Here is a 24,666-nt window from a genome sequence, read left to right on the forward strand (position 1 = left end):
GTAGTAGCAAGCAAGTAAATGTTGGGATAAAGACTTGAAAAAAAATAATTGGGGTCTCATCAAAATATAAACACTGGCAGGAATTCCACATAGCTGATACATATTGTGAGATACATTTCCAAGATAAATGGTGGAAACCCATGGGGATTTCTTTCTCACCCATTTTACATGCCTGGTGTCATCTATTTTTAGGACTCTTTTTCTTCCCCTGGGGGGGGGGGTGGATATTTTGTGATCTGTTTGATTTCCTGTCCTACTAAGTCACTTCCTATCAGGCGTGGTCAGTCAGCATTGATGTCTGCCTCCTTTCTATGCATTGAGAGAATCATTCACACAGAATAGGGTTTGGCACAATTGGAATTGGCCTCAAATAAAAGTCCACTTCCTGGGATGTGTATGTTTGAAAGCAGCAGTCATGGTCACTGTGGGCTTTTTGTTCCTAAAACAAGATGAGGTCTCCTTTTAGAGAAGCTGTATACTTTCATGGAGGCTTCAGTAACCCTAAAAGTATTCTTAAAGCTAATCATTTATACATGGTCTTCTTCACGAATGGAGTTATTTTTGCATGTTCCTGGCCCCAATAATATATGCATACATAGCTTTTATAGTCTTAAGTTCGGCTGATGGAAATCATTTAGGGATCTAGTCTTTTCCCTTCTTGTAAAGTGGGGAAATTGAGGCCCAGAGAGGTTAGGTGCCCCAATCTTTCAGCTTTTTACTGATTGGCCTGTGCAGATTCAGACATTCAACTCCTGCTTAGTTCCTTCCAGGTTTCTTTTCTTCCTCCAGGTTGTTTTTAATTTTTCATATTTCTCTTCCTTTTAGTACATCCATACAGGTTTGCTATTTGAACACAGAAGGAGCAGAGAAAATGGGCCATGGAAGTGGTTCAAAAGTCTCCATGTGGAGTCTGTTGGTTAGAAAATCTGCTGTGCAGACTTACAGTCCCTTTTGGGATCTGAAGATTTCTTGCCTCAGCCAACTGGCTTATTCAGAAAGCAGAGAATCAGCTGGGAAGCTAATGGTGCCCACCTGGCTGAGGTGTCCCAGAGAGCTGGGCTACTTTTATATATTACAAGGAAGTAAACTAAGGTATACAGATACAACACCTGCATGCCAGTTGGGGTTTGGTTTTGTTTTGTGTTTTGGTGGTGGTGGTGGTTACTACACCTCAAGAACAAGTTAACTCCCAAACAAGTTCGGGCCTGGTTCTTCAAGTGAGTCCTTAAGCCAACTGGTATTTCATAAACAAAGATCCCAGGGTCATTTTAAGCATTTGACAAGACTGAAATAGAAATCATTGTCTATATACTCCCCAAATAATATTTTAACTATGTTAACTTTAATCTTTACCACCAACAAAGTAGTAGTATTGTGTATCTGCACGTGTGTGTTTGGGTAGTTGTGGGTTTGGTTTTGTTCTCATTTGCATATTCTCTGATAGACCATAATCTGCTTGAACCTTTTAAAGTTTTTTCTTATGTAGTTGGATTTCTTTTCACCACCTTCATATAGTTGAACTAAAGTTACAATTTACTGAAAGAGTGAGAGCTTGAATGATATGCATCTTAAGTGATGTGTAAGTGCTGAGGGTTACCGCGTCTGAAAAGTAGAGTAGACACAGCTGGATAGTATCGTCCTTGTGTTTGCATCTCCCAGAAACTTTGTTTTCTTTTTAACCTCTTCTCTCTGCTGCCTCAGTATTGCGCGCAGACCTTTAAAACTTGGTCAGATTCTGTCTGTATTGTCACCCTTATCTTCCCGTCTCTCCCCTGAGCATCCTGGAGCCACATCCCACTGTTCAGTACATGACCAAAAGTTTTCCTCTGTTTAGAGCATTTACTATAAATTAAGTTACAGCACTGCACTCTGTAGTGAAAAAGGGCAGTTGAAAGATAAGAAATGAAGGTAAATTCCAGTGTAAAGGCAGAACTAAGGAAAAAAAAGCCACGTAGTAAATGTTTAACTTTAAAGTGGCATAACATAGCTGGTGACCTGTGTTGCTTAGTTCAAAGGAAGAAAGGAGACAAACCACAGCAAACAGCTGTGCTGATTCACTTGGTTACTTTTTTTCTTGGAAGTACTATCATTTGGTCTGTCCTCATCATTTCATTTACATAGAAAACTAAAGCAAGACCTACTTGATTGGAAATACCCAGATAAAATGAATTTTCCTTTATCTCCCTAAGCTGTATAGTTCTTACCTCTGAGAAAATACTGAAAGTGGATGCTTTACATTTCCTTTCACTAATTCACCAGACATGCACGTCTTATATGTGGAGACTTTAAAAATGTGTGCAAATAAAATTTTACTCCAGGATCTAAGGTAGGGGAGACAGAGGATGTATATCAAGTATGTGAAACTGATATGGAAGGTACAACCAAAGGACACAGAATTCAGAGGAAGGGAGACCTTTACTTCTGACTTAGGAATGAAGGAAGGCAGTTGAACCGGGCGTTGGACTCAGGGAGGTAGGGACAAGGGCACTCCAGGCACAGGGAAAGGAGGAGCAAGGTCATGATTTAAAAAATACAGCATGTGCTGAAGAGAGCAATAAATGGCCCAGTCTGCTTAGAGCATATAAAGAGGTGAGTTAGGAACCAGAGGGAGTGGAAAAACAAGGAAATCTGGAGAAGTAAGTTGGGGTCAGCTGTGACTGCCAGGTTAAGAAATTTGAACTGTCTCTGTTGACATTGATGAACTGTTGAAGATTTTGGGTAGTAGGTTGATGTGGCATTATCAGAGGTGTGCTTTTATAAGATTTAGTAAGCATCATTATGTAGAGATAAGCAGAATTTGAGTAGAAGACACCAGAAACAGTGAACAATGCAGTGCGTTCACATACTAGGTTCACAACCCTCACAGGATTGTTTTGAGGGTGAAAAAAAGCAATGCAGAAGGCTTAGAACTGTACCTGGCACTCAGCCTTAAATGCATTAGCTGTTATCATCATTTTCGTTATTATATGGAGATGATAAGGACCTCTGAACAAAGAGTGTGACCATAAGAAGAAAAGTCAGGGGATGGACACTGTTGGACACTGTTACTACAGATTCTAGAAGTTGATTAGAATTGAGCAGCGTCCAGGATGACTCTGAGGTTTTAAGCCTCGGTGACTGGAGGATAGAAATTGAAAAGTTAGAAGGAGCAGGTTTGGGAGAAGAAGATTTTGGACACATGGAGCTTGAGTTTGAGTTCCAGGTGGCTTTCCGGTTGGAGATCCAGGTTGCAGGACTGGAGAAATAGTAGAATTGGTAATGTATATTTGGAATTTAAGCTATAGAGATTATAGCTGACCCTGGGGAATAGATGGGAGGGCATCAAGGGAGAGAGAATGGACTGAAGGACCAGAAGAATAAAGCTTCGTGTCAAAGTTGGAAACACAAGAAAGGCTGGACCCTCAAGTTGAGACATGTAGAAATGAACATGGTAGAGTCTTCTAGGTCAGTGTTCTTTTTTTTTTTTTTCCTTTTAAAGATTTTATTTATTTACTTGACAGCACAAGCGGGGGGTGGGGGTGGCAGGCAGAGGCAAAGGGAGAGGCAGGCCTCCTGTCAAACGGGGAGGCTGATGTGGGGCTTGATCCTTGGACCCCGGGATCATGACCTGAGCCGAAGACAGATGCTTAACCTCTGAGCCACCCGGGCACCCCTAGGTCAGTGTTCTGTAAGCTTTTTTGATTGTGCACCCCTATTTATTTTTTTTACCCTAAAGCTTTACTCTAAAGCTACTTATTTATTTTTTGAATGTTAGTTTAGTTAAAACTGCAGAATATCTATAACTTCCCTAATTCAGACCTGCATAACAAAGTACAGTATCACTGTTAGCCCACATTTTTTCAGCATACTTAGAGCACCATGCGTGATATATGATCTTGTGACAAGTTAAATGGAATGAGGGCATCGCTATCAGCCCATAGGTTAAGTATTCAGAAAACTAATATTAACATTTTCAATGTGTGCCTTGGTATGTAGATTAGAAATACTGCCCTAAAATCCGGTGGCCTTCACTTATGCTGAAAATGTACAAATGTTTCTGTGAAATGTTACCTGGTAGTTCCTTGAGATCAGTTATATATATATATATATATATAATATGTTTCTGTATATGTGTGTATGTACAGCCTTAAGCTTTCGTATTTAAGTATACACACACACCTCCATCCAGTGCAAAATCTAGGGTTTTTTTTCCTGAGTCGCATTGGGCTTAATCTTCACTGCGTTAGCTTTATGAAGTCTCAGACGGCAGCCTCTGCATGAAACATAAATACACATGGAGGAATGAATTTGGCAGCACTTGCTTAGCAAGTAATATATAGCCGCATGATCATGATAACACCGGTGAGCAGCATACAATATAAATTACCATGAGTAGGATAGCCTCATCTGTAGGATTTAGCAGAACTTTTAATATAAGGCATGTGTATTTAGTTACTAGCCTAGGTATGTTGTAATTATCCTCAGTCTAAAATAAAGATAATAAACTTTTCACTAGAGAAAGAGTGGTAAATTTCCAGCCACTCTACCTGATTATTTATTTATATCCTGAATTCCATGGTTATTTCTCTCCTGGTAATTGGCCAAATACCCATGAAGCTACCCTTGAAGGTAGTTAAGCAATGTAATAATGAAATAGTACTTTACAGTTAATGGAGTGATTTTATATTTATTCTCTCACTTCATATTTACGTAAGGTAGGTGGGTAGGACAGAAGATTATTATCCCCATTTTGTGGGTGAGAAAATCAGAGGCAGAGCCTAGTGACATAAGCCCTGTGTTCTTTGCACTGCACCTTGTTACTGCCTATGAAAGGCAAGCTGTAGCTATGTCTGTCTAATAGCACTAATTCTTCCTTCCGCCTCCCCTTTCCCTGTGTGTGCTGCTCTTCCCCCAAAAGGAGACACATTTTTTTCTCCCAGAATTCATACATAATCTTACATGCAGCGAGTAAACAGGTTGGTCATAAAAGGAGCAAATACATAGTCAAACTGAATTATATTTTAAGTTTTTTGTCAAACACAGCCATCTTTCTTTTCAGAACAAAGCATAGTGGAATAGATAGGTGCTAAATGAGTACCACCAATGAGTGTGGTGGGAAATTGTCTTTCCTGAACCCTAAATTCACTGAGAAAGGGTAAGTAGTTGAAGAACTTTTTCCACACAGATATGAGGTTAGATTTGTGTTAGGTGTCCTGTGGTGTTCCTTAGTTGTGCAGATACACACATTATGGTATGTATTGGGCACCCCATACATTTGTGTTCTTATCTGGAGCTGCAGAGATTGGTATTTTTAGATGAGTCATGGTATTCTTAAATAATCATTTGCTTTATATTTCCTGTCTGAGATTTATAATACTTGCCTTAGCCCTAGTGATGAGGTAGTTGGAACAAAGGAATGCTGATTTCTTGGAGTGATGACTGCATAATTAAAATAACATTGTCCCCATGTTCACAGTGTGGCAATAGCTATAATTTTGAATCACTGCATAGTATTGAGCCAGATGATTCCTCCTGTGAGTGTGCACCTATGGAAGCATCTCCAGCAAGGGGCCTAGGCTAAGGCTATTCCTCTGAACTGAGGGGAAAAGATAGAGCGACTTCTTATCACTAGGCCCCCAAGGAGTGAACTTCATCTATCAAACCTTTTCATTCTCACTTTTGGTGACCACATGGCTCCGACTCCCAGTCCTTTGGGCAGCTACAGCTTTAACAAGCTTGGAAACCTTAAGCTTTCCACTTTGACATGTGTAAGAATCTGGTACCTTGGCCTTTTGGAGCACTTTTGCCAGGAGAATGATCGGGAAAACTGAAGGTAAAATGGACTTAATGTTGTAGGTTTCGAGGAGTTATACATTCTTAAGTTTTGGGTCCCCTGTTGAGTTATTAATTCTACTGAGGGAGGAGAACATGTGGTGGAAGAGTGCAGAACGGAGACTCAGGGCATGTGGGGTTTCATTCCTGTGACCTACGGCAAGTCCTTCAGTCCACCTGGATGAAGTGTCTTTGTCAGATGGGAGTATTAGTAACTGTGCTGGGTTTGTAGTGAAGAACAAGTGAGATGGTGGAAAGAGTGCTGCTGAACGAAGTGTAAAGCACGTACAGGTGTAAAAGATGGTCGGGGCACCTGGGGAGCACAGTCGTTGGGCGTCTGCCTTCGGCTCAGGGCCTGATCCCGCGTTCCAGGATCGAGCCCCACATCGGGCTCCTCTGCTGGGAGCCTGCTTCTTCCTCTCCCGCTCCCCCTGCTTGTGTTCCCTCTCTCGCTGGCTGTCTCTTTCTCTGTCAAGTAAATAAATAAAATCTTGAAAAAAAGGTGAGCATAACCATCTCAGCCCCTGACAGCTGTATACATGCAGGTAGGTGGTGTAGTGCTTGTTTGGCTTGGAGGGTTTGTTTCTTCTCATGCTCTTCTCATTTCCTTCCTTCCTTCCAACATCTGAGGCAACCATAAAAGACAGTACACAGAGGGCAGAATTCAGTGTCTGAACCAACGGAATCCACACAGGCAAATCAGTACAACCAAGCTCCTCCTGTCGTTCTTACAACACCTACAGGTTTTTAATTGAGAACTCTTTGCCCACCCCCCTCCCAAAGTTTTTAGATGGATTAACTCAGCACAATCTCCCATTTTCCAGTGGAGTCTGGGATTAGATAATTATCTATGCTCGTGGTGCATTTTCTGAAGAAGAACAGGTTTCTCTCCTTCCCTACTCTTTTTGACTTTTCTGTTAGATAACTGCACAAAGGGTATTGCACAGCTGGGTATAGGTACTTCAGAAGGGATTTCCCCATATGAACATTTCAAAGAAAAGCCAGAGTGAGGCCAGGATACTTGGGGTCTTAAAATAGTTCTTGAGGAGCCTGTATTTGTTCTGTAGAATTGTGTTGAATTCCCACTATGAGCAAGGCGTGTTTCCCTTGAGGATGTGCCAGAAACAAAGACAATTACATAAGAACTAGGGAGAACATAAGAGCAGGGAAATTTTAGGCTTAAGAAATAACATGCCAGGGGCGCCTGGGTGGCTCACTTCGTTAAGCGTCTGCCTTCGGCTCAGGGCGTGATCCCGGCGTTCTGGGATCGAGCCCCACATCAGGCTTCTCCGCTGGGAGCCTGCTGCTTCCTCTCCCACTCCCCCTGCTTGTGTTCCCTCTCTCACTGGCTGTCTCTCTCTCTGTCAAATAAATAAATAAAATCTTTAAAAAAAAAGAAAAAAAGAAATAACATGACAAATAATAATATGTCACACAAGTCTGAAGAAAGTGAATATGTTAATTGTAGGAATAGATTTTATTGGGTGCTGAGAATGGTTTTTTGGGGAGGAAGAAAAGTTTAGTGAACACTAATTAGTGAATGTGTGTATTTAGTTTGTTACAGTTGTACTGTAAAAAGCAAGCTTCTTAACTGTGCTATTCCGAAAAAACCTTAACAAGGTTGGTTTCATTCCATGAAATAGTCTCCTGCTTTCAGAACATGTTCGCTGTACTCCAGGATTTTGGGAGAGCTCAAAACAGAATCTTTTTCTTGGGTGGTGGGGCCAGGTAAGGTGGATGCTGCCCAGACTCCGGGTCTCTTCTGTCCCCTAATGTAACAAACAAGGTTTTCTTTTGAAGGACAAAGCAGCCACACACACTCCTAGCTTACAGAAGTCTGATGTGTCCAAGGAGACATGTTCTAGGAATTTAAATGTTTTTGGATTAGTCTGGAGGGAAAACCTGCATAGCTATTGTTACTGACATTCCTGGGGATTAAAATTTGGAGCATTCCTAGTCATATCCATTTGAATTCTTTGCTTCTTGGGAAGAGTACACTCATTCTAAATTTAACAGTATAAAGGGCTTTACAATTTATTTCATGTCTATAAGAGAGATGGGAAAGGGTTTCTATGTATTTGTTTCCATTCATTGGAAGCTGGACTCTTAGAAATTACGTTAACAACAAAGTCTAAATTAGAGGAAGAAACAAGTTGGTACTCAAGGGAGATTGGTCTTTGGGCTCGGTGCTCTGCTTGAGACCATTCAGGCCAGGTTTAGATGTCTTGCCTTGCTCTCAGCAGTGAAGATGATATACCATCTGGCACTTGTATGATGCTTGGTATTTTTCGAGACTTTCTAGCATGTATCTTCCCATTCGTGTGCTGCAGCTACCCTGTGAGGTGCTTCTACAGGTGAACAGAGGCCCCAAGAAGTTAAGTGATTTGCCCAAGATCATGAACATAGCAAGTTAGTAGCCAGAGAGCCAGAACCTCCATGTCTAGTCCATTTTCTTTATGTATTTCCTGGTACTTTACTGCCCCCCACTGTTCACAGCTGAGTATTCATGGGTGCTGCTTACTGACCTGGAGACAGGCAAAGGGGAAGGATAAAATAGGAAAGAAAAAAGCGACAGAGCTTGGAAAGAAACAACAGAAACGAGAAAAGGATGTTTATATGATAGTAGATAGGAGTGCCACTAGCATTTTCTATTATTGTCACAGAGATGATGGGAGCAAGTGGATAAAAATGATCTTTTGGGTTAAGGATTTGAGTCATTGGTCCCAGCAAGACTGTTGGTCTCTCTGAACAATTTGAATATAACAACCCTTAAAACAGGGCGAAAAGGGAGAACGGACAAGCTGTAATAAGGCAAGAACAGACTTGCCCCCACCATTTACTATGTTGTGCCCTTGAGCAAATGACTTAACTAATCCTTAGCTTTCGTTTTTGTAAAATTGGAATAATATTGATATCTCTATCACTGAGCCGAGTGAAGATCAGTTGAGAGTAATGTATGTGACAAGTAGTTTGTGAACTCTACAGCTCTTCAGTTGGCATTGCAACATTCTTCAGAATCACACTTCTCACCTCTGCTGGGCACACACAAATACAGGATCCTGCCAGAAGCAGGAAGAGGTTGTTCTCAGGATTTCTAAATCTGAGAAGGGATCTAGTAAGCAAAATGCCTCTTTGTTTTAGGATACAGTTTAACTCAGGCTACTGGCATTATTTCTGTCTCCAGCTCCATGTCAGAATTCTCTTTCAGGTTCAGAGCCTGAAAAACAAGTAACTCACCATTCTTCCTGCAAGTATTTACTCTGGTGAGGTTGGAGAGTCAGAGATTAACAAATATTCCTTTGGGCGGAGGGGGCTGGCCCAGCTCACTCCCAATGGAGGCTGAACAGGTGAGGGAGCCGTGTGCTGTAGGGCAACTTCTCAACCTCCACTGCTCAGTTGCCCCGTCAGTAAATGAGGGATGACACTACTTCTGTCGTGGAAGGATTCAGTGAAAGAAAGCAGTTACGGTTTAGAACTGGGTTCTGAATGTTATCTGATCCTTTTTTTTGTAAAGGGCCAGATAATATTTTTGGCTTGCAAGTCCTACAGTTTATGTTGTAACTCTTCAACCCTACTGTTGTGGTGTGAGAGCAGCCTTCAACAGTGTCAATGAATGAGGATGCAGTCTTCCAATAAAACTTAATCTACAAGAACAGGGTGCAGGCCCAGTTTCGGCCTGTGGGCTCTCGTTCCCAGACTCATGCTTTAGAGTACTCCACTGAAATACTTGATTTTTTTTCCTCTGTCATACAAAATAGTGTTTTATTGCTGTCATATATGCAAAGATGGTTTAAGTTGAACATTAATAAACAAATGAGGAAGAAAGTATGCGAAGTAAGATGTTTACATACCATTTTCTCTTCCACAGAAACAGATCTTACACTGTTCTGTTCATGCCTTCCTATCAGTTTCATTATGCTTATACCAGTTGCTATGCCTTCATTTTTTTCCAGTTATAACTGTATTATGATCTGGCCCTTGTTTAAAAGATTATGTTGTAGTAGATAGGAAACAGAAACATGTTTTTGTTTCTGAAGGAAAAGTGTTTCTGCTGCCAATTTAAAAATGTGTCCTTGTGAACAGATCTTTAGGGAGAATAATGTGCAGCTAGTTCCAACCCTTAGTCTTTTGGGAAGCATGGTTCTCCCAGTAGGCAGTTTGAGAAACAGCTTCATACTTAGTTTCTCGGAGCTAGAATCAGGCGTACCCTCAAACATTGAACTTGGCATTAATCAGGGTTGGGGAAAGAGGTCTGCAGTCAGGCTTCGATATTCATACTTACAGTGGTGGGTGCTGTGTAATAACCTGCCAGTAAGTTTGACTAGCTGGTATCCAGTTATGTAAGGGTTTAGAATTTAAGTAGTAAGGTTTTTGGCACTAAGCTTAGTGCTTTCTCGCGTGATTAAGTAGAAACCTTAGATGAGCTTAAAGATTGCTGACCCCTCTTTTCTCTCTAATCACCCTGTCGTCTTTTGTATTCATTCATTTATTGCACCCTCAATTGGTCAAGTGAAGGTCTTCCATACCAGACCACCCCTGTATGTTCAGTATACATGCTCCTGGAGTGGGTTAGTGGAATGACTGGCCCAAGGCTACCAGTTAGTAGGCAGCAGGCCAGTTAACAAACACAGGTCTTTCAGTTTCCAGAGTAGTGCTGTTTTCTTCCTGAAATTGTTGGTTTGAGATTCGCTTTATTGTAGAGAAAGTATGCCTCCTTAAGGCTTGATATGCTCTTAGCCATGATCGAAAATGGCGTATATCCTCAAGTCCATCTGTACAAACATTAGAACTGAATCGTCTGTTGGTAGAATTGTTTTGTTTAAAAAGTCTTTGTTCTCAAATTTCATTTACACTTTTCTTTGTAGCGTGGAAGAATTTCTAACATGGCAAGCACAAATAAGCTTAAATCCTACGCCTTTCTTATCCATCTAGTTATTCATGTTAATATTCTTTCTTTCTCTGCATTGCTCACTCACCATTTGAAATATAACATCCCAGCAGTTGGCTAATTCAAATAAACCTGGAACTAACTTCAGTAAATACTTGAACAGTACTGGAACATAATAAAATGCATGTGAAAGTGCTGCCAGTTGGGCAAAATAAAAAGTATGTCATCTAATGACAGGAAGACGTGATCAAAACGCAGGTCACGAAGGGAGTGAAGAAGACAGGTGCTCTGAACATAGGGAGATACAGGAATGCAGGTCACGAAGGGAGTGAAGAAGACAGGTGCTCTGAACATAGGAAGGTACACAGCAATGCAGGTCACGAAGGGAGTGAAGAAGACAGGTGCTCTGAACATAGGGAGATACACAGCAATGCAGGTCACGAAGGGAGTGAAGAAGACAGGTGCTCTGAACATAGGTACACAGCAATGCAGGTCACAAAGGGAATGAAGAAGACAGGTGCTCTGAACATAGGGAGGTACACAGCAATGTTTGGGGTTGCCTACGGCCTAAAGGCTGTAAGCTGGATTTGGGGGGGTCGTTAAGGGAAACATGGTACCAATGTTTAGATTTTTCAGTTAAAACTGGGGTGGGATATATTAGCTTGCATTTGACAATGAGAGTGTTATTTTTGGGTAACCCTGACCGCCTGGAGTGGCTCAGCTCTACTACTTTAATAGGAAGCAGTGTTGGTCAAGGGTTGGGTTTCATTTCAGGGGAGCTTTCTTTGACCTTTTTTCCTTGAACAGTTATGTGAGGGTTTTAGGTATTATCTCCCAACAACATCTATTTGATTTTAGTTATTTCAAAGACTGTATAGTGGGTTTGGGCATGTTATAAAGGACTCTCAGAGAGAGAATGAGGTATATGCCAAGGAAAGAGAGCTAGAGTCTAAAGGTACAGAATTTTAGAAACCAGGGAATATTGCAATAAAACCTTATAGTTTTTTGTATTTCATGAGGTTGATCACTTTGGTAAATCCTGTTTTATTCTGATTGTATCACTGAGGGAGGATTTGGTGAGCCATGGTACCTGGTCAAGAGCAAGAGCTTGAAAGATTTCCAAGATCTTAAAACGAGGAGCACTCTGCTTCTGAGATGTTTTGAAAACTGTTAGGTCTTTTTCTTTCTTCATCAGTGGTAAAGAGTAACTGGATATTAGCGTGACAGCTAGATTTTTCCATCCTTGAATGATCAGATTGAATCATCTTATCTCCTCTATGATTTTCTCTTTATCTTCCTGCTAAAGAATGGCCAAACAGAGGCATTTGCCCTCCTTCTACTTACCTGTTGTCATTAATTTTTTCGAACTTTACTAATCTGTCCTGGTCACTTTTCTGAAAAGTTCTGTCTTTCAAAAGATTTATACTCAGGAGTGGTATGCACCCGTGTTTCCAGGCTTCCAGTCCGCCTTGCAGCTTCAGGGTGTTGGTGAGGGGGACATTGTGGCCTTCCTACCCTGTCCTTTTATCTTAAATTCACTTCAGTAAGTCAGTTTCAGGTGGATTTCTGATTGTTGTCCTTCTTGTTTTAAAGGCCCAGAGAGAACCTCATTTATGCTGAGCTTCACAGGATAGCTTGTATAACCACTTCCTTTGGTTGTTCAGGCAATCCCATTAAGTCTATTTCAGGGCCAGCCCTTCCGAGAGACCTCTTTTTCTCAGAAAGGCCATACCCAGGAACTCTCTTGCCCCTTCATTCAGGAGTAATCTGTCAGACTGTGTGCTAGATGCTGTGAGAGATCCAGAGATGAATCATATTCAGGTCCTACCCACAAGGCGCTTGTAAACCATAAGGGGAAATATGATAAGACATACACATAAATAATGATCATAAAAGATAACATGGTGAGGGCAGAAAGAGGTGTAGATCAAGGGCTCTGAAGGTTCACAGGAAGGAGTGGTCATGTCCGGTTGGGGATGTTTAGAGAAGACTTGTGGACAGATGGCAGTTGAGTTGAGCATTGGAGAAACAGCCTTTTTGTGATGGACTTTGAGTGTCCCCTTTCTAGCTTTGGAAAGCAAACTGTTTTTAAAAGCAGATAAATTAATAGATACTGGGAGTTGAGATTATTTCTGGCAACAACCATTAGATACTTCATCTGATCCTTACATCTTTATTATAAACAGTTAAACAGACATCTTATTCAAGTATTATGAAGTAATTAATGAACATGAATGATAAATCTAAGATTAATAATGAATTAAATCTGGGAAATTCTATGCTGCATGTTGCTTTTTTTTTTTTTTTTAAGATTTATTTATTTATTTTAGAGCGAGAGCACGAGCCCCAGAGGTAGGAGGGAGAATCTTAAGCAGACTCCCTGCTGAGGTCGGAGCCTGATACAGGGCTCTATCTCATGACCCTGAAATCAGGGCCTGAGCTGAAACCAAGTGTCAGATGCTTAACTGACTGCGCCACCCAGGCGCCCCAAAAGTGACCTGTATTTGTTGTCTTTGTTGTGTTTCTTTGTTTGTTTAAGGTAGGCTCCATGCCCAGTGTGGAGCCCAGTGTGGGGCTTGAACTCACAACCCAGAGATCAAGACCTGAGCTGAGATCAAGAGTTGGATGCTTAACTGACTGAGCCGCCCAGGTGCCCCTAATGCTGCATGTTTCATGAGTGATCTAAAGCAATGCACTTGGTCTTAAGGCAGTTTTGTTGTCAACTGTATGTAACTAGCTTTATCCTGTGATAGAGATAGCAATTTAACATGGAATAAAACGGATCCTGGGGGTGCCTGGCTGGTTCATTCGGTTGAGCATCTGACTTTGGCTCAGGTCATGATCTCAGGGGTCCTGGGACTGAGCCCTAACATTGGGCTCTGGGCTCATCCTGGCGTCTGCTTTTTCCTCTCCCCCTCTCCCTCCCCCTGCTCATGTGTGCATGCATGCGCTCTTCCCTCCCTCCCTCTCTCTCTCAAAGAAAAAAAAAAAGGATCCTGAAATATTAGTCTTTCTTACTTTTAAATACATACCTTCTCATTACCCTAGAAATTGGATCTGGCACATATTCCTTGGGCTGTATATGTTATGAATAGGCTGTTTCTGTAGCAAAATCAACTTAGTTGCAATCAGTGTATTTATTTACTAAAGGGAGAAGTGATAAGATTAACTAAGGTTAGTATGTATTTTTTTAGCTTGTTGGGGTGTTTAGTGAACAAAATTTGTTACTGATTAGGTTTCGTTATTTTAATCCTGTGCCACAGTCAGAAACTATTGAGAACAGCAATTTATTTTTATAAAATCTTTTGCTTGAGATTTGGTCTAGTTTTTAAAGCCCCATTAATGACTGAATCTGCTTTGAGGAAAAAAAATTTTTTTAAGGTTTTTTAATTTATTTTAGAGAGAGAGAGAGCTGGGCAAGGAACAGAGGGAGAGAGAGAATCCACAAGCAGACTTCCTGCTGAGCGTAGAGCCCAAAGTGGGGCTCGATTCCACAACCATGAGATCATGACCTGAGCCACCCAGGCACCCCAAGGAAAACCTTTTGAACAAAAGTAGTCACCTTTTCTAGGAATTTATAGTAACAATTTACATTCTTTTAAGAGGTATTAAAAGAATTACCTACTAATCATCTCTGCAAAGACGCTAGAAATCATGTTCCTCATGAGAAGATCTTCTGTTTCTGATGAGAATAGCTTTGTTTTTGAAGTCAAGAATTTATAAAAAGAGGTTTCTGGATGGAAAAATCGTAAGGGCTGAAACTCTAAATCCAGAGCTCAAATGGAACTTTGCAAATATAACTTAATATAAAGAACAGTCAGAGCTGTCCAAAGATGGAAAATCGTACCTTACCAGTAAGCCAGTTTCCTAGAACCAGGGACGGACATGCTCATATTGAAGCTGAATACCACTTGTGATGGGTTGTGGGGGTTGGCAGAGGTTGGAATAGAGCTGTGGGTGTGTTCTTAGAGGGGTGAGCCTTGGTGGCTCTTGATGTCTTTTTTTTAAGTCCTAAACATTTATGATGCAATAAAATAAAAGGACATTATTACTGACTTGTGTATTTTGCCATTATCCATTTGTGATTTTCTAATGTAGATGGGCCTCTGAAGTTAGAAATTTAACCTTTAACACATTTCTCAGTTCCAGAAAGACTTGTTAACTTCTGTTTTATACCTCACCCTCATTCCCAACAGTGTGTGGCTCTGAGCCAGCGAGATTCATTCATGATCTGTTGACTGCACTGATGTTTGGGAACTGATCACACCAGCACATCCTTAGTTGGGATAGCTCAAAATTTAAAAGCAGACTGTCCACAGATAAAGTTTAAAGGTGCTTCTTGAATTGTGTGCCTTTGTAATGTTTGTGGGAACAGATCAGAGGACAACCAAACCTTGTTACCAGCTTTCTAAATCTCACTCAAACTGAACCTACCCATCACTAGCAGGTATACAAAGATACCACACCGGCAGTGGTGTGGTGTGCATCTTCATCCTTTGACTGTAGCAGTTTGTGTGGCCAGTTTTGCTAAGATCAGGCCTGTCCATGGATCCATACAATGAAAGGTTAGATTCTTTAAGTTTTTGATGTTTATTTTTATTTCTAGAAAGATTTTTTGTTTGCTACATTTTAAAAGGTTAAAGTCAAGGGGCGCCTGGGTTGCTCAGTCGGTTAAACGTCTGCTTTCAGCTCAGGTCATGATCCCTGAGTCCTGAGATCGAGTCCCACATGGGCTCCCTGCTCAGCGGGGAGCCTGCTTCTCCCTCTGCCCCTCACCCAGCTTGTGCTCTCTCTCTCTCTCTCAAATAAATATAAAATCTTTTAAAAAATAAAAATATTTATTTTGTTAAAAATAAAAGGTTAGAGTCTCTCTTCATTGTCATCAGTACCTTGTAAGTATCTATTAAAAATAAACTTCTTTAGATTACTTTGATTTCAGATTTCAAAGATTATTTGTTCTTAGTGTATCTAGGAGAATAGTGTATAGGCCCTGTGCATACGGTGATGAATGAAAATGTCATGGGAGTTCAGTTGAGAGGTCCATACTTGGTTATTGAGGACTGAAGATTTTATCTAGTCATTTCAACTATGATTCAACACTCTTCATTTTAATTCCCTCCAGAAACTCCAAGATCATATTGCTTCCTATTACTTAAGAGTTCCTGTTGATGTATAGGGCTGCTTGTTGGCCTCTAGCACCAGAAGTTGGCTCCAAATCTTTTCCCATTACATCATCACCCACTAATGTCATTACACCAGAGTGAAATCTGCTTTGAAGATTTTACTCTTGTTTTCTTTCCATCTCTTTCCTCTCATTATTTCCTTTAGAAGGAAAAAGAAAAATAAAAAATTAGAGACCTCTTGGACAATCCCAGGCAAACATTTAAGAGGGAATCAAACATCCTAAGTCTAAACCTAGATATATCGGTCTTCATTCCACTCTGCTGACGGAAAGGATCTGCCCAGCATGTGTCCTCATGGGGTCTGGAAAGGAACACGTTTGGTCACGCAACACCTGACTTTGGTGCTTTTCTCTCAGCCTTTCAGAATTAGTTCTTAATGATTTCCATAGCTCTCTGCCAGCATCTTGTCACTGGCGTGTTAAACCTTTTTTTTTTTTTTTTAAAGATTTTATTTATTTATTCAACAGAGATAGAGACAGCCAGCGAGAGAGGGAACACAAGCAGGGGGAGTGGGAGAGGAAGAAGCAGGCTCATAGCAGAGGAGCCTGATGTGGGGCTTGATCCCAGAACGCCAGGATCACGCCCTGAGCCGAAGGCAGACGCTTAACCGCTGTGCCACCCAGGCGCCCCCGTGTTAAACCTTTTTAAATAATTTCCCAGAATAGAAATTCTTAGGACATCACTAAGTTTCTTATTCTTTGTGTTTAATTAAACTGTTTCTTGCATTTAAGTATTTTCCACATAAGCATTTAAGCCATCTGGAGTTTTATACTTTCCCCCTGTAAATCTTACAAAACTTTACAATATTATCTACAGTTAAAACTGATTCAGGGATCCTTATTTATCTTCCTTCCCCCATCACAAAAGCAGTTGACTGCATGCGGGTTCTTACCCTTTTTTCTCTATCCTAAATTTCATTCCCTATTGTTTTTCAAATGCCTTTAAATCTTCCAATTAATGGTATGTATGCTTTGGCTTTGTTCCTAACAGAAAGGTTCAGGTAAGGAAAGAATTGGGAAGTAGTTTCAGTTCAGAGACTTGGTGCTACCCACTCAATTACTGGCCAAAACTATAGTGCTTCTGTGCCCTCTGAGACAGATTAGCTTGAGATGAGAACAAATAGTAATTAAGAGTAGCCTCAAAGAAATGGGACCACAGTGTCTAAAACAAAAGAATAAAATGGGCTCTTACTTTTAAGACTTGGGTTTACATTTCTATACAGTATCAGTCATTGGGACTGATATATATCTGCTGCAGGCTGTAGTGTGGAGTGTGGGAAACCATGGTGAACTTGAGAGGGAATGGCGTTGAAAATTATGGACCAGACTAGGGTATCAACCAAGTGCCCTTTTTGTCTCCTCCTAAGACAAGACCTTGATTCACATTAAGATTTCAGTTTGACTTTGTGGTGATTTTAGGTTTTCTAGTTAGAGCTCCTTCATAGTCTCTGTGGTATAAGTTGGATAGAAGGGGAAACTCTTTCCATATGTTTTTGCTAACATTCAAGTCTCTGTTAAGAAACCTCTTCAGCACAATTATATACCTTCTCAGATTGAAAAATTGAATGAATTAGTGAAAACAGCCATAAGGAAAGATATAAATAACCTGGACAGAAAGTCTGTCTTTATTAATTCTAATGTATCTCATGTGTGTGTTTGTTTTCAGTTGTCAAAATGTCCACAGAAGGAGGATTTGGTGGTACTAGCAGCAGTGATGCCCAGCAGAGCCTACAGTCCTTCTGGCCTCGTGTCATGGAAGAAATCCGGAATTTAACAGTGGTAAGAAAGAACGAGAAACTTGCAGAGTGTAAAGAGCTATGAGATGAATAAGCCAGTACTTAGAGTAAAACATTTTAAATCTCAAGCACATAGGCATAGTTCATTCCTGACCTCTGAGTGGGAACATGAAAATATAATTTACCTTAGGTGAGGTGACTACAAGGATTTTTTTTTTAATATCTTAGTGGCTTTCCTTGGGCATGTGGGTGGATAGTGGATGCTTTGACTCAGAGGTAGTAGCTTAATGTGAGGCATATCTTTTAGAGATGCAGAAAAGCAGAGCTCTCACCTTCCTTCAGTAGCTGCAGCTCATTTCTTCGTCCTGATTCAGTGGCCCTGCCAAATTTCTAGAATCTGGTGAATGCTCTTAGGCAATTTATTCAACAACAGATCTCTTGTACGCAGGCACTCTTTCTGGGTGTTGAAAGATACACCTAGATCAGGGTTTCTCTACAGCAGCTTTATTGGCATTTTAGGCTGGATAATTCTTTGTTGTGAGGGGCTGTCCTGTGCATCGTAGGGTGTGTAGCAGCCTCTCTGGCCTCTACTCGTTAGATGCCAGTAGCAATCCTCCTTCACTTATGACAGCCAAAAATGTCTCTGGACATTGGCAGATGTCTCCCGGGGGCTAAAATCATCTCATTGAGAACCACTGGCTTAGAAGACTCAAATATTACCCTGGCCCTTGCAGAGCTTATAGTCTAGTAATTACAGTCAGAGTCATTTATTCAGTGACCGTTTATTAAATACTTACTGAGTCAGGCACAGTGATGAGTCTGAAGCAGTAAAAAGTCAAAGTGCTCTGGGATTACAGAGGACATAGTGCTTATTCCTCCCTGGTTGAGTTAGGGAGGCTTTAAGTAAAGGGGACATGTTTTTTTGGATTTTGAAATATGAGAAGCATTCACCAGATGGAAAGGGTAGGCAAGTGTATCTTAGGCAGAGAGTATGACATTCATAAAGGCCTGGAGGCCCAGAGGGGAGGGCCTTATGTTTTGAGGACCAGCAAGAAGTTCAGCGTGGCTGGGGGTTACTATGTGGGTAGTGAGATGGGGGTAGGAGTAGAGTGGTATGGCAGTGGTAGCAGGAAGTGATACATTAGAATTAGAATATTTTCAGAGTGTAGTGTTAATTCCTTAATGAAGAATGTTCCATTTGGTGTCATTTTAGCAAATATGGAAGGATCTCTGTGTTTTAGATGTGTCATTCCTGCCTTGAAGGCATTAAGCATCCTGCCAGAGCAGACACTGGACTCCTTCCTAATGTAGAACTGATGTTGCACTTCCTTAGAGCTAGGCCTTTAAACCTCAGACATACGAGGTCAGTTTATTTGTTTACTCAACAATACTTCTTATACACCTGCTGTGGCTGTGCTGGTTACTGTGGATCCCGTAGTGAGCCCCACAGACAAGATCATTGTACTCACACAACATGCATTCCGGTGGGGGGGAGATAAACTAGAAACAGGTAATGAGTAAATAAAATAACTTCTCATTATGATAAATGCCCCCACTGACTTCAGGGATTTAAAAAAAAATCGTATTTTGATGTACTTGTGGGTCGTGTTTGTTTATCTAGGGCATTTTTAGCAACTGGACTTGCCTTGGCCTCTCTCAGAGTGGTTTGTGTTCACAGATGAATTTCCATTGAAAAGTCATTTTCTTTTCGGTGGTATAAAGGTGGTAGTTACCTACACTGTCTCAGATGTAAGAGAGAGGAGGAAAAGAAATGATTAAATAGAAAGTAGGGTATTTTGTTCATATTTTGGGTGGGTAATCTCACAGTTAAGCTTATGAGGTTTGTGTGCAGGAGTCGGCCTGGTGTAAAGCTAGTGCCCTCCCGGGCTGCCGTGGGATTAGGCCCGTGCCGCAAGTCTGCACTCCAACTTGAGCGTAGAAGCAAAAATCCAGGATCAGGCAAGTGGCCAGATAAACTCCACGGTTCCAGCTCAGCACTTAACTTTTCTGTATTTTAAGTTTTGATTTTTTAAAAATTGTGATAAAAAACATCACAAAATGTACCATCTTAACAATTTTAATTAAAATGTACAGTTCAGTAGTGTCAAGTATATTCACATTTTTGTGAAACCGATCTCCAGGACTTTTTCATCTTGCAGAACTGAAACTGTACCTCCGAAACAACAAGTATCCTTTGTCCATCTCCCCAGCCCTTGGTAGCTACCGTCTACTTTCTGTTTCTGAATTTGGCCACTCCGAGTACCTCACATAAGTGGAATCATACAATATTTGTCTTTTTGTGACGGACTTATTTCACTTAGCATAATGTCATCAAGATTCATCCGTGTTGTAGCGTGTGACAGGATTTCCTTCCCTTCTGAAGCTGACTGGTATTCCATGTATATATGTGTGCCACATGTTGTTTAGCCATTCATCTGTCAGTGGGCATTTGGGTTGCTTCCCCCTCTTGACTGTAGTGAATGATGCTGTTGTGCATATGGGTATTCAGGTATCTCTTTGAGACTCTGGGCTTTGATTTTTATTCGACTTGGTTTAATGTTGAAGTTTGATTGCCCAAAAGAGCAGATTGTGGTGTTAACCAGCTTTTATTATTTAGACAGCTAGCTAGTCCACCAGAGGTTCAAAGTGGGTTATTTTGAGGGATTCAATTTTAGTTCATGTTTTATGAATGAAGAGAAAGACCAGCAAGGAGGACAGTTGTCTTTAATGATTCTTCTATTGATGACTGCAGTTTTCTCCCCTTGACAAAGACTTCTAGACCGCTACCATGGGATCTCTTACATCAGATGCTTAGAACAAAGTTTGGCATTTAATAGGTGCACAGTAAATCTTTGAATGAATCAGACTCCTCCATCTCAGATTTCGTGTGAAGCAACATCAGTGCCAGATTTGAGTGAGAATGCAGTCTAGGAAAGTTGGGGTGCTCTTTCCCTTTTTAAGACTCTTCTTTTCCCCTCTGCCTATGGCACGTAAAGACATCTGCTTCTCTGACTGCGCCTCGGCCTGTGTAACGTGGCCAGGTATTTTAGCATTTGGTCTGTGCCTTTCCAGAACTCAACAGCACTTACAACCAGACTTCCTGAGATATGTCAGAGCCTAACAGATATGTTAGGTTGACATCTCAAAATGTCTCACAGATTTTTTAAAAATTCATATGTTCGGACTATCCAAACATAAATAAAACTTTTGAGAATATTCATAAGGTGGTGTGGTCTCTCTAAGACTGGGACAGAGATTGTTCCGAAAACAAATTGAAGTTTGCTAGATGATCTATCTCATGATGTATTGGGAACTCTGGCCTCAATCATTTTGGTCTGAGCTTTGCAAAAGCAATTCATCTTTCATCTCCGCTTTGCCAGTATGTTCTTTTCACTCTTAAAAGACGCTGTAATTGTCCATAAATCCAGGTGACGTGCAGCTGGGATTGAAGTTGGTTAAAAATCATACCAAATGATTGCGCACTAGGATGATTTTGCAAAATACTGTATTCCTGCTCTGGGAACACTAATTAACAGACTTCTTGGCATTGAGTTTTACTCCTCTGAAGACCTCTTTGAAGGTGGGGAAGAAAAAGCTAACTTTGTATTTTTGGGCACGGGTGGGGGGGCGACAATGCTGAATCTTGAAAAAAATCTCTTCCACCCCTTATTCCCTCTGTTCCTTTCAGCCTTCACTTAGCTGTAATTTGATGGCTAGATCACTTTCTTTTAATTGCCAGGTACATCTTGTCCTTCTTTGGTACCTTCAGATTGGGCAACGACATTTCTAACATTACAGACAAACCAGTTAACCATTTAAACAAGAGCTTGGGGATGAAAGTTGGTGGACTTTTAGAAAATACGTCTTGTGCTCTTTGAGCCCTTCCTGTAGAGCAGTGCTGCTTAAAGTTTATTGTCTGTATAAACCACTTGGAGATCTTGTTAGAATACAGATTCTTATTTAGTACATTTGGAGTGGAAGCTGAGATTCTGCATTTCTTTTGAGTTTCCAGGTGATGCCATTTCTGGTCTGAGGACCTCGCTTTGAGTAGCAAGGGTTTAACCCTCACTTTGGGTTGTAGTCATCAGGAGAGTTTTCAAAACATGATGCCTGAACTCCACCCCCTAGAATTCCTGGTTCAGTTACTCTGGGGTAGAGCCCAGTCCTTTTGTTTTTTAAAAGCTCCCCAGGTGTCTCTAACAGGCAGCCAAGCTTGAGAAGCACTGCTTTGGAGAGGGTTAGAATCTTGACTTTGCTAGAGTGCCTGACTGGGTAGGCCTGGAAAAGATCTCTCATCATTATTTGAAACTCCGGATATTCTTTGGTGCAGCCTGAGACCCATTGACTTTTCCTTGGCTCCAAGTTCTCATTGAGTGAATTCAGACTTCTTGAAACTCGGCAGTTTCAGATGGCAGCATTTTAAATGTAGTTCTTTGGTTGTGGTCAGGAGCACAAGAATTTTCTGAGAGAATCTCTTCTTCCACCTTGCTGATATCACTCCCAAGGGTAGGGGGAAAAAAGTATGTCACTGGGGCGCCTGGGTGGCACAGCGGTTAAGCGTCTGCCTTCGGCTCAGGGCGTGATCCCGGTGTTATGGGATCGAGCCCCACATCAGGCTCTTCTGCTATGAGCCTGCTTCTTCCTCTCCCACTCCCCCTGCTTGTGTTCCCTCTCTCACTGGCTGTCTCTCTCTCTGTCAAATAAATAAATAAAATCTTAAAAAAAAAAAAAAAGTATGTCACTTCTTCCACTTGGATCAGCGTCAGGAGAAGTTAAATGGGATTCACATCAGTTGCATGGTTGCCAATGACAAGGGGTCACTGAATTAAAAGGCAAGTAAGTGGACCTCAGCCTATGGCTGGTTGAGCGCTGCCCTCTCCAGTAAGCTTGTTGTCAGCCCTTACATGTGACTGGAAAGCTAGGATGAGATCACAGAAGACTGGGCTGTTCTCAGCGGTAATGAAGCACACATGCGTATCTGAAGATCCACTTTTCACACACTGCCTCTTGAGATCTCCAGGGTTGGGGGTCATGAGAAAGTTTCCTGAAAGAAAAGGTTTTCGAGGAGGAGACTTAGAGCAGGGTTTTTTTGGTAAATTTCTGCCTCATTTTAGACCTCTCCAAGGTGGAAACTTTTGTTGTTGCGTTTGACTGAAGAATAGTCTCATAGAAATTCTGAAAGTAATATTCTTCTCTTTTCACCTTGGGGAAGGAGGTCTTCTTATTGGCTTTGGTTAAGAAACTTTAGGGCAGGGGTGCTCGGGTGGCTCAGTCGGTTAAGTGTCTGCCTTTGGCTCAGGTTATGATTCCAGGGTCCTGGGATCGAGCCCCGCATTAGGCTCCCCCCTCAGTGGGGAGTCTGCTTCTCCCTCTGACCGGCTTCCCTCTTGTGTTCTCTCTAAAATAAATAAATAAAATCTTAAAAATATTAAAATTTTTTGTTAAAAAAATTCTACATATGAGTGAAATCATATAGTATTTGTCTTTCTGTGAGTTATTAAAAAAAAAAAGAAAGAAACTTTAGAGCAGTCGTGTGGAAATATATTAAATAACCAAGCTCAGTGAGAGTGCATGTGCAAGTGAGTTAGACCTTGTGGCCATAATCTCGTGCTGTGTGGATCGTCCTGGGAGGCCTTCCAAAGGAGTTATCCCCAGCATTCTCCTTGGCATTTCTGTTTAGCATCATCGTTTTGTGTGATCTGCCATACCAGTGATTGATTTCTGTGGTTAAACGTTTTTTTTTAATCCCTTTAGGGTCTGGCCCCAATCCAGCATTCTCTTTCCTGCTGCCTCTCTCTGTACTAAGATCATACATCTAAAACTTAAATAGGCCATGTTTTTTGTGTTGCTTCTGTCTGAATGACGTTCTCATCCTTTTCCAACAAGCAAATTTTGTAACATCCCTTAGACACAGTTCAGATGTCAGCCCTTCCATGGAGCGTTTGCCAGTTCTCTCATTCATTCCAGCCCCTCCCCCGGCCCCATCAGCAGGTTATTTCCTTTCTTGTCCCTGTGGGATTTTACACCCCCACCCTCCTATAGCATAGGGCGTTATAATATTTTTCTCTGGCAGTCTCTGACAATTAAACTGTAATCTGTTCAAAGGGAAGAATAGATTTGCATCTTTTACACAGTAGCCGGTACCATACACTCACTCTTAGTTGAGTTGCACAAATGAGTCAGTGGAAGAGGAGAAAAAAATGAGAACAAAAAGAATATATCCTGCTGTCTCTTTTGGGCGAGATTTTAGTAATTTGGACTTGTAAAGCCCTGCCACTCCAGGATTAGCTTCAGTAGAGGCTTCTTGGAAAATGTTTTACCTAAGCTGGAAAGGGAAAAGATAAAAAAATTGGTGTTGGAGGTTTATCGAGATGAGTGGTCCCAAGCTGCTTGTTGGGTTTGTGAGGAGAAATCCAGTTTTTCAGTGTGCATTTTATCATAAGACTCTTCCTTCTGTAGTCATAAAAGTGGATTCTGGGGAGGCTGGTGACCTTTTTCCAAAAAGCTCCACTGCCTTCTTTGACATATAGTTGAGGGTTTCTGCTGGTCTTGGAAAAAGAAAGTTCACTTATGCACGTTCATTATACCAAATCTCAAATAATAGCTGGTCCTTCCATAATGTGATGGTGCACATTCCCAGGTGAGCACCTTGGGCTTGTGAGTCACGTTTCGGACCACTTATAGAATCTGGCACTTGACACCAGGGCCCAGTAGGGGTTTCGCTGATTTTAGCCAATCTCTGCCTCTGCACCTTTCTCTTCGCGGCAGCTTTGAAACCCAGAATTGATTTTTATTTCTAGAATTGCGTCCATCACTGGGCATGTGTTTGAGTATCAGTAGTATCAGAATAAAAAAGGGCTTAAATCACAAATAATTGGAGTAGTGCTGGTCAAAAAGCCCTTTCCTAAGTCCTATCCACAGTAAAGTCGTGTGCTTTTCTCCCAGCCCAGTCTTGTTTGTTAAAAGAAAAAAGTGCCAGGGCTGTTCCTAAAAGGCAGCTGATAAATTCACCCTTTTTCCCCCTACTCTTCTGCTCCCATCCCCCACCC

At 41.3% G+C, this 24,666-nt stretch overlaps 1 protein-coding gene across 9 annotated transcripts in view; it reads left to right on the forward strand.

Annotated features, from left to right (window-relative positions):
- Nucleotides 1–24,666, forward strand: part of NFYC (nuclear transcription factor Y subunit gamma) — a 64,102-nt gene that overhangs the window by 18,663 nt on the left and 20,773 nt on the right. For 8 of the 9 annotated variants that reach the window (XM_045799864.2, XM_045799863.2, XM_087865777.1 and 5 more), the window contains one exon: nucleotides 17,548–17,660. In XM_045799864.2, the coding sequence (XP_045655820.1) occupies nucleotides 17,556–17,660 (105 nt within the window). In that variant the 5' untranslated portion in view covers nucleotides 17,548–17,555. Of the gene's footprint in view, nucleotides 1–13,238; nucleotides 13,350–17,547; nucleotides 17,661–24,666 lie in introns of those variants that run through there. The other variant, XM_087865776.1, reaches the window with a different exon arrangement.

The sequence above is a fragment of the Ursus americanus genome, chromosome 12, assembly GCF_024610735.1.
Source record: "Ursus americanus isolate L20-20 chromosome 12, mUrsAme1.1.p, whole genome shotgun sequence".
In the NCBI taxonomy this organism is placed as follows: domain Eukaryota; kingdom Metazoa; phylum Chordata; class Mammalia; order Carnivora; family Ursidae; genus Ursus; species Ursus americanus.